We start from the raw sequence: 10,216 nt of genomic DNA on the forward strand, positions 1-10,216 counted from the left end.
AACACGCACTCTAACGCCTTGACAATAGAAGCGTGTTCAGATGTTTGTGAGAGCCTTGACCGCTCCGATATATCTGATGGCGACTGTACCGTGACAGTCCATTTCCAACGACAGCTGCACTACTGTTGCGACGTTACTGTCATTCATTGTCTTGTCATTAATTTTACTATGGAAATTCACAATAAAATCGACGTCTCGGAGCAGTAGTACAGCTGCGGTCAGAAATGGAATATTACCTTAATGCTGCCAGTTGAATAAAAACAGTAGCTCAATAGTTCTATGAGGAACGGTTTTATTAAATAATTTGAACTGTTTCTCGATTATAAAATAAAACTACGTTATTCGCAATACTTAATCTGACATACAGTCGCCATCAGATGAGATATATGCGATTGGTCAAGGTGCTCCAAAACATCTGGTGCATGTCCTTTAATGTTTTCAGAATAGAGGCTATGTTCAAATATTTAGTACCTAAATATTTAGTTAATTTAGTACCTAGTAATATTTTGTAATCTCCCAGACTCAATATTTAATTAATTCTATTCTTTTAAGGTCAGTTTAATTCTGAATGGCTACGGGGATCAATAAGTATATATACCTATTTAATAATCATCTGCCTACCAAAGTCTAGTCTAGTGTGACGTGTAAAAGTAAAATGACTATTAAGTAGGCATTGGGTTAGATTTTTAAGGGAACACTGTCTGCCAGGATTAAAATAAGTAATATTCAGGTTCACAGTTGTTAGCTGTTGGTACAAAATGAAAGCCAAAAATTAAATTCTAGCATTTTTATTGTCTATATTACAGTTGGCGTTAAACTCGGGCTTCTTGAAGGAGCGCCCGCGCTTGCACGTCACCCAGCACTCGTGGATTGGTCGGCTTTTGTAATCTGTAACACGGCAGTTGATATTACAATTTGTTAAAGTTTTCATGTCTACGATTACCAATAATTGCGAGGAAGCATGTTGCCAAATACCACGCTCAGTACAATCCAGGAAACCCCGCGCGAGCGATCGTATCATATTCATATCAAAACGTTTTCAGTCTTGGGTTTTTTTTTGTTTTATGTATTTTTTTATCTTTATCTTTAGTTTTATGAGCTTTGCTTCAGACGTACCTTAGGAGGTATCAATTTACCAATTTTATTTAGTGCAACGTAGGGGTTTAATACTTAGTTCAGACGTAAAAAAGGCATTCAATATTGTACCTACTTAGCAACTAGTTAAATACTAAGCTCGACTTTCTGAATGACCCTTATTATATAGATACTTAAACTAAAAGTAAGTAAATGATGATAAAGACGTACTGATAGTTTTTCTATCATATCATAGAAAAATAAAGACGAGATGATAGTTTTTCCATTAAATCCGTATTAAATATCCGCGTACAAAATACACGGGAAGTGGGAAACCTCCCAATTTAAAGAGGGAGATGAAAGCGCAGCACATAACTGATATGACAACCCAGGATAGGGCTAATATTCGTATCAAGGAGTTGCGACCCCAGATAGGGACTTAGGGAAGGTGTCTCTTACACATACAATCCATAATTATACTTGATTGTCGGCTCGATTTGGGAAATGAATTAGAGATTCACTAGATACGATATAGTAAAGATATGTGAAGTCCGTAAATCCGTCCGTCGGTAAAGGTAGCTAATGGCGGTTGGCGCTTACGCTATTATTATCTCTAATTCATTTCCCGAATCGCGCCGTGTACCTCTCTTGCTGTCGCAGTTGAACTCGTGCATGTCGCATGTGTCGATGAAGGTACGCAGCTCGCCGCAGGAGTCGATGCCGCACATCGGCACCTTGTCGTGGATGCACAGGTCGGCGATCTTGCATTCTTCTTCGTGCTACATGACCAACAGGCATTAGTCAGCCTAGGCTGTACTTTTTTTAAAGCCATAAAGTTAAATTCAGAGGCAACTTTTTTAATCTGTGTAGAATGCGTAACTAGTTTGTACAGTCAAGTGCACAAGGAATAACTGCGTACTATGCTACAGAAAATAGTGTAAATATAAGCATTCTTAAAAAGTTAAACATGTCGTCGGTGAACGTGCGCAATTTTCACTGTAGTCAGATTTGGCTCTTTGTAGCCCAAGTACATAGTAGCCGTACATATGTAAGTAATTTAGGTTTGATACTTAGACATCAGAGTGATCGGTACGTAGCATAAAAAAAACTCATCATAAGTTTCTCGTAGGTGAGGCGTTTAAAGATAAATAAGATTATTCATAGAAGGGAAAAAAGGCTCGATTGTGCCGTGTTTTATTGTAAATATTTGTCTAAATATTACTTTTATTTATCACATATTTGTACGTACACATATATGGTAGTTATTAAAAATTAGAGAGTAATTTTATTGAGTATCTACGTAAGTACGTTATCAAAACGTGTCCTGTTACACTTGTAGAAAATGCTTTCCATACCTTTATAGTTTCACTGTGTGTGACGACAGTGGGAGCGAGATATATTATTATTGCTGAAAGCAGAATAAATTCACTTCTCACTATATAATTCTACATTAAGTGCGTCGGTATTTAGATAATATATCTACTTACCTAATAATATGACCATAGCGCAGCTTCATAATATTAATGATCATTAAGTTACAATGCCCATACAACGCGTGCAACTCATAACTGTAGTGCAAAGTTACAAATACAAGATTATTGCATTTCAGTGCCAATAAAAACTTACGATCTGCAAGCAAATCATTTTCTATTGCGTTATACGTCTCTATTTCAGTTCGCATTTTTATTGCATTTGAGATCAGAGACGGCGATAGCTCTAAGGGTGCAAAGATTGCATGTCTATTGATGAGTCCTCTGGAGAGATACCCACTTTTGCCGTCGTGTTTTATTTCTATTCGCTCGTTTCGTTGAAATTTTCGGTCGGAATGTGCTAAGACATGTCATATATAGATAAGGGAGCAAAAAGTTGTCCTTTTTATATGTACATACTTATTTAAGACTCTCTTGGTGTGAGTCCGTCAAATAAAATCGGGTCAGTTTGGATGGATACAGTAGAGAGTATAGAGTTAGCAGAAGACGTTGCTAAAGGAACTAAGTGTTCCAAATTATCTACACACGGTTTTATTATCTTAACCATAAAGATGTGTTCAGATGATTTTGGATACTTCATCCGCGTTGGTACTTCTGCTGCTGACTGTACCTACGGTTGTCACTGTGAGGAAGCGTAGCGAAGGCTATTATACTCGCAGCCATTTACTAGAAAAGCGTATCACAGCTCCTAATTTCATCAGGAGCGCTTAATAACGCTAAATCACATTCTATGATAAGTACGAAGACCTACTAGTTTTGATCCTTGAAAAAAAAACAGCTATTGTTTTGTAATTAAATATTGATTTTATCAGGCTTAATTTATCAATTGTTAGGTACCTAATTATAATAAATATGCTTTAAAATAAGAATATGTAATTTAGTACTTACACCTGAGGTCAGAGGCGTAGTCAAGCTCAATTTTTAGGGTTCTGTAGTCAACTATTTCGCCTAGCCAATTTCGCCATGTCCATCAGTCCGTCCGTCCGCGGCTTTACTCTGTGGTCGTTAGTGCTAGAAAACTGCAATTTGGTATGGATACATAAGTCATGCACGGCGACAGACCGGTAAAATAAAAACTAAATTTTTTTTTTAGGGTTCTTCATAGACAAAACTGTTTTTTGATTTTATTTTTCGCCTTTACTTTACCCAATGGTGTCCGGTAGGATAGGTCTTTCAAAATTAATCTCTCTCTCTCTCGGTATCTAAAAATATTTTTTTAAGTGGATTATTTTGGAAATAATCGCTCCGAAAGAAAAAAGAACAACAATTTTGAACCATGGGTATCGAAAAGAATTGTAAAACAAAACATTAATAAATACTTTCAATGAAGCGAACATGATCGGTCCAGCCTTTTTTGAATCATTGCAAGTCTTCTTTTCATAGTAAAAAGGCGTACAAAGTGCTGCGAAGGTACTCCCTTAAGCTTGTAAATGTACCTATGTACCTACACGATACTTACTAATAACAGTTTCCGTTGAGCCTATTCTAGCAAAATGGTAAGTAACTACGGAAACCTTCACTGAGCATAATTCGACCCCCCTTGTTGAACCCCCCACCAACAAACAGATCAACATAAACGGCTAAAAGTGAATAAGGTAGACTGCACGGGGTAGTAAAATATCACTCATGTCTTAATCTGACGCGCTATAAAAATCCCCTCTTGGGTTCCCCAACCACTACGCACCCTGAAGTGAAAAAAATTGTTGTTAATTATCCTTTATATCTTACATTAAACCTTGAAAGTTTGAAGGTATTCTAGAAATCAAAGGGATCACGTGTAATTACTAAACAAGCACGCGCTCAGTCACGTGCGGCCGAGATACAGGTGACCTTTGAATTTCCCAGGACTTCATTTGCCCCGACGCGGACGTGGGCGTTTTCTGTTTATACGGTAATTCAACGCCAGCATTAACATGCTTCAACAAGTGATTGTTTTAATTCCACGAATTTCGTATAATGTTTATGCAAATGTAAGGTAAGTACCCCTATTAACGAGCCCATTAAAATCGACACTGATTACCGCGGTATGTACAAAAAGGCGTTTTATAAGAAAGCCTATTGACTTTATAAAAATTGAAGTACACACAAATATAGCTTTGTATATTGACTGTCGAATAAGTATAGCACTATTAAAGAAACACAAAGTAAACAATTCGAAAACCGTAAACTAACTCATCGGGAGCGCAGGATTTGAATGCTCCATACTAACGCGCAACACCTCAAGTAAGCAAACGCGTATTTTAGTTAGTGATTTTCATAGTAATGGTGAATATAACAGAAAGACTAAGACTTTATATCAATTCTTAATTATGATATTTATGGTTCCCAAATCCTCAATTTGTAAATATTTGCTTACCAATAGTAAAAAACAGAGTAATTAAAAACCTCGGTGTTGGGTTCCATTTTTTGGTGTGATTCCTAATTTCGAGGTATACCTCGGTAATAGCGGAAACGGTATATTAAGTTCGAAGGGTTATATATTCATATGTAAATACATATTTTTTTAACTCTTGATGTTATTGAAATATTTAACCATCTATAAAGCTAAAGAGCTATTAACGTGGTATGAAATCTATTCAAGAACTCTTAATTTTGACTACAGTTTTAAGCACTTAACTGGAAGTTTCCTTAGAAATCATTATATGAGAATCTTGTTTAAATATTGATATAAAAACAAAAACATGGCTGTCAAGTCTGTTTTATACAATGTTTCGTAATATTTAGTATCTTCCATTTTGATTGTGTTCAAAATATACGCGATCTTTATTTATTTTTATTACTCGTAAATTAGTTTTACATTAATGTGAATTAAACCGTTTAGCGATGGTTACAAAAGACATCACTCGGTAATAAAATGTATGGGAACCCAATACCGACCCACCTACAACTTTGGTAAGAAATAAATAGGTTCATAATATAATTATTATAAAACCTATTGTATTATTTTAATTAGAACATATAATACACCAACATACAATCGCAATCCAACGCGGCAACGCAGCGAGCGTGATGGGCTCCTTTGCGTCGGGGGCAGCCCGGGACGGGTTTCAGTAGGTTGTTTATTTTATACATATTTAGTTAATATTTAAGTTTAGTTTTTAATTAATTTAAAATTATGTTTGGATTATGTGTTATTAATAAAAGATGCAGTACATCCAAAATTAATTTATTTATATATTTGATTTCACATACGAGTATGTTGTATCATTGGATCAATTTGATGTTGATGGGCATGTATTTGTGTGATGAACACAGATATTTGTTCCTGTAAGTCATGGGTGTTTTTTATGTAGGTATATAAGTATGCCCAGCAGTGGGACGTATATAGGCTGAATTATTATTTTTATTATAGATTTGTATTTATCTATATAAGTATGTATATCGTCGCCTAGTATCCATATCCATGTCGTCCTATAATGGCTAAAATAAGTTACTAGTGCTTAATATTATTGTTATTATTATTTTTGAAATGTTGTTTATGCTATTGTATTTTATCTCTTATTTTTCCTTATAGAAAAACAAAAAATAATATTAACTGTATCTTATGATTGGAAATCTGAATAAATATAATACCTACTATTTATTTAACTACTATTGTCAAATAAATATAAGTAGGTATATAAAGAAGGAACTAAAAATGCGATGGGTTTACCTACCCTCGTAAAAAGGAACCCTTATCCGCGGTATTTGGGTAGCAATGATCAATTACCACGGTAATAGGCGATTTCGACGTTTTAGGTTTAATAATTATTTTTTTCTATATAACTGGCCAAAACAAGTCCAAAAACGAATGAAATATAAATTTCGATGTACAAACTATCATAATAAAATATGTCTTTGTTCTTACAGAGCCAGCTTATGCTTCATTTTTGGCTGTCTTTGTAAAAGTTGCTTAACCCCCTCGTTAATAGGGGTACTTACCTTAGTTAGATTGCCCCCTTAAAACCTTTCATAGAAATCGTAATTCCGATACTTCCTGTGACGAGCGGTTCCGCGCATTTTTCCTATATTAAAATACGTTTATTGTATCTGTTTGCAACGAATATTGCGGTACTTTGGCCATGTTGCACGCAAAATAGAGGGAAAAAGGCCTAGGGGTAGAAGTCCCAAACGATGGTCGGACCAAATAGCGGAGGAACTAAAAATACCTGTCAGCGACGCACTCCACCAAGCTACAGAACGGGACCGATGGAGACAACTAGTTGACGGAATCAAACGGAGTCACGATCCTCAGCAATGAGGGACCGATTGAAGAGAGAGAGAGATTGTATCTTATGTTTTCATAAAACTGTAAATATTATGTACAGCACTTAATATGGTGTTTGAACCTATGACACCACGAACAATAATTTACATGAAAATTAAAAATGTAAGTAAGGATCAAAACTAATCGTGCTACAGAAAAGTATAACGTCCGACACTATAAGTGGAGCAGCACACTGCTGGCTATTCTTCATGCGACAAGCGCCATGCTGCCTCTATATCTTGGTGAGTTTCATGCTTCGTATGAAACATATATAATTATTTTGCGGATTTTCAAAACAAGGCACAAACTATGGAATTTAACCTCTTCCATCATTTAACTATTTACTTACATAATATATATTGTTATTACACTTGGAGGATATAACCAACGGAGACGCCATCTCTAAAATTTTCGGTACAAAATAGTCTGCCGTTTTTTGCGGGGGAGGGGCACATCAAATGTATAGGTACGTCATGTCAGATAAACGTCAGTCCATACATATGGTTGACATGAGGTTGACCATTGGCCGCCTATTTTCGACAGAGGGGAACGCCTGTTAATGGCGGCTCCAGTTATCACATAACTTCTACCTACATATTAATATCTGCTTTTCAAAGCTTGTCTGCTGGAAGAGATCACCTTTTTCACAATTGCATTAACTCTACTTGCTGTAGTTTTATTATTGTATTCAAGTATGCAAGTATTTGTATTGTATTGTATTTTTTTAATAATTTGTAGTTCAATAGGAAATAGTAATTTATAGCAGCATTGATTAATTTCACTTCATTCATATTGTAATGTACTTACAATGAGAAATGATAAAATATAAGAAACAATTTATTCACATATATATCTTCTTTTCAGTAGTGTCATTGCTGATGTTAGCAACTTCATCATATCAGCTGCTATTAGACGAATCTGAGACGACAGATGAATTTCTCGAGGACTTTTTGGTCTATCCTATAAAGCCGCTGGTAAGCATCACTAATCTGTACAATATCCTCTTCCACCCTTACACAACATTAGCATTTGAACATTTCGAACTATCCGTGTTTCTAGTAAGTATTTAATTGCTTTGCCAGAAAATTCGTAAGCGCGAAGTGACATCTCAGGGATCCCGTGGTGACCATGCCGCGTTTGTTGAAGAGAAGTTGATACAACACTCGCAGGCATTGGAGCAACTTCTGCGGATGGTCACTAAAACTTCATCAGTCACCAGGCGATTGGTGGAGCACTTGAGTAGAAATATAGAAAAACCTTCGATGCCTGAAGAAGTAAAGGTAACTGTTAATAGTAGACGGTCGTTCACGAGTAATAACAATACTCCTGTACAGACTGAAAGCCCTCTTTCGAGGCTGGGCCGAATAATTCCGTTGTACGGAAATTATGTGAAAAATTTAGCAGAGAAGGAATTAAGTCATGATTCTGAGCCTCAAGTAATCGTCCAGAAACGATACGAAGAAGACAATGACAGGAAATAAAATAAAAAGTCAAAATTGTGCCCAGACTCGGGGTCATTAAATATCGTGATATCACAATACTTTACAGGTCATTGCATTTTGTTGATATTTCTTTTTGTCAGGCGCTCAGGCGTCAATTCTGTTTAGTATTAAATACTGCTTAATTATTAAGTACTTATGAAAAGTTTCAAGTGTTTCAATTATTTAAACTTTTGAATAAAAGTTTAACACACATTTTTTATTTGCTTTATTTCTTGACCTGTCGTAAACCCGTCATAATTATTAGTCAACTAACAATTACATAGTTTATTTAGTGTCAAGACAACAAATATTAAACATTATTTCATATTATTACTCTATTTTAACCCTACGATCTAAAGAAGAGGACATCGTGGTATATAAAAAAAAACAAATTTTCGAAATAATTGCTTCGTATTATTTTTCAGTGCTTTATCTGTAGCGTTATAATATGTATAATTATTTAATCCATACAGTGCAATGTAGGAGTAACAAATTTGCAAGAAAAAAAAACTAATTTAATTAAAGCCCAATTAAAAAATTATAATGTAGGGGAACGAATTTAAATTTCGTACTTTTTAGTGGCATATTTCACACAGTGAGCTATTACTCGTATTTACTGTACCTAAAATTACCATATAAGTACACCAAAGATATTTCATCGTTTCAGTTTACTAGGCGTTCCTCCAATGGCAAGGTTGACTTGGTATCAAGCGTCACGCCTACGGCTAAGAGCCCTTGGTGCGAGCTTTCCGTGCTTTGTTCTCGAACTCTGAAGCCTATATGTGCATTCGACGATAACTTTGGATACGGGAGGTTCTACGATCTCTGTCACATGTTCCAAGTTAATTGCTATTGGAAATACAGTAAGTACAGACTTGATGAAGATGATTATCTGATGTGTTTTTCTGTTACAAATCAATAGTTGACGTATCCCAAAAGCTGACATACCTTTAGGTATTTCTAAGAACTATGAAAATGATTTATTCTAATTTGTTTTGCTCTATTCAAAGCCGTTGCCCTTAAAAAAGTATCTAAGGCCTTTAATTTTTCAAGATCTGCGTATTTTAACAATACGTTTTATATTTCAGATTTCTCTATCGTGAAAAATTGCAAGCCAAGTTTTGAGGAACATTGAGGATTATTACTTGTCATTACAAATAAAAATATCATCGCAAACTGAGCGTTTTAATTATAAATAAATATGTATTTGCTTGTTATAAGAGTAAGCTGTCTAGAAATAGTAAAAAATATTTATAGGTACTTAATGAAAATTAAGACACGTTTTTTCATCTCAGCCCAACCGCCCTGGATCCGGACACCGTGGTTCACTGTCTGTCTCCTTAATCTTAATGAAAACTGAAAAAAATAAATTGAACTGGTTTTTTTTTTCCTCTTTCTTACATAAAATTAGCACGTGCACATATATATATATATAACACACGCGTAACAATACGAGAACGTGATCTTATTTGTAGCGTCATAACAACGTGTCACATACATTTTATTTTTTATTTTTCCTCTCTTCGTTATTATTGCAAGACCTTTTCAACTTTTTACGGTTTTAATTGGTTTTGATACGACCTTGAAGATGTTGAGGCTGATTTGTGCATGCGAAACGAAGTCAAACACGTGCGTGGGATCTGCGCCAATCACCAAACCGATCGTTAATGTCGTATCAAAACCATAACAAGATGTTAAATCTGAATCGGTATTAGATTAGTAGATATCATCATTAATTGGTCCCTTCAATCACATTTTATGTCTGATAACTTATGCATTGTGTGTAATTCCACTTATTAGCCGATGTACGATTAGAAGTGTAATGAACCAGATCAACCAGAGGGCCTACCGCGAACCACGTTCGACGTATTGCCTCCCTGTCACACTGACGTACGAATTTACAAGCGCGACAGAGAGGCAAGACG

At 35.4% G+C, this 10,216-nt stretch overlaps 2 protein-coding genes across 3 annotated transcripts; one reads left to right on the forward strand and one right to left on the reverse strand.

The window, feature by feature from the left end:
• Positions 1-771: 771 nt before the first annotated feature.
• LOC134671263 (uncharacterized) lies at positions 772-2,718 on the reverse strand. Its single transcript, XM_063529079.1, has 4 exons — positions 2,562-2,718; positions 2,430-2,482; positions 1,718-1,853; positions 772-888 (listed from the first exon to the last, which is right to left on the reverse strand). Exons 1-4 carry the CDS (start codon positions 2,575-2,577, stop codon positions 773-775), a joined length of 321 nt encoding a protein of 106 aa, XP_063385149.1. The 5' UTR covers positions 2,578-2,718; the 3' UTR covers position 772.
• A 4,209-nt stretch (positions 2,719-6,927) lies between these two features.
• LOC134667592 (uncharacterized) lies at positions 6,928-9,523 on the forward strand. 2 transcript variants are annotated; one of them, XM_063525028.1, is made up of 5 exons: positions 6,928-7,052; positions 7,675-7,784; positions 7,893-8,090; positions 8,959-9,154; positions 9,380-9,523. In XM_063525028.1, exons 1-5 carry the CDS (start codon positions 7,034-7,036, stop codon positions 9,424-9,426), a joined length of 570 nt encoding a protein of 189 aa, XP_063381098.1. In that variant the 5' UTR covers positions 6,928-7,033; the 3' UTR covers positions 9,427-9,523. The 2 variants fall into 2 exon arrangements, with proteins under 2 accessions (XP_063381098.1, XP_063381103.1); XM_063525033.1 differs by having other exon boundaries at positions 7,678-7,784.
• Positions 9,524-10,216: the final 693 nt, after the last annotated feature.

Source organism: Cydia fagiglandana, chromosome 1 (assembly GCF_963556715.1).
Source record: "Cydia fagiglandana chromosome 1, ilCydFagi1.1, whole genome shotgun sequence".
NCBI classification, from domain to species: Eukaryota; Metazoa; Arthropoda; class Insecta; order Lepidoptera; family Tortricidae; genus Cydia; species Cydia fagiglandana.

Excerpts from the sequence above, each read along its gene's own strand:
- LOC134671263 (XM_063529079.1), bottom strand. Across the intron at positions 1,854-2,429 it reads CACACAGTGAAACTATAAAG|CACGAAGAAGAATGCAAGAT; the intron begins GTATGGAAAGCA and ends TTGGTCATGTAG. Across the intron at positions 889-1,717 it reads CAACTGCGACAGCAAGAGAG|ATTACAAAAGCCGACCAATC; the intron begins GTACACGGCGCG and ends GCCGTGTTACAG.
- LOC134667592 (XM_063525028.1), top strand. Across the intron at positions 8,091-8,958 it reads CGATGCCTGAAGAAGTAAAG|TTTACTAGGCGTTCCTCCAA; the intron begins GTAACTGTTAAT and ends TCATCGTTTCAG. Across the intron at positions 9,155-9,379 it reads TAATTGCTATTGGAAATACA|ATTTCTCTATCGTGAAAAAT; the intron begins GTAAGTACAGAC and ends TTTATATTTCAG.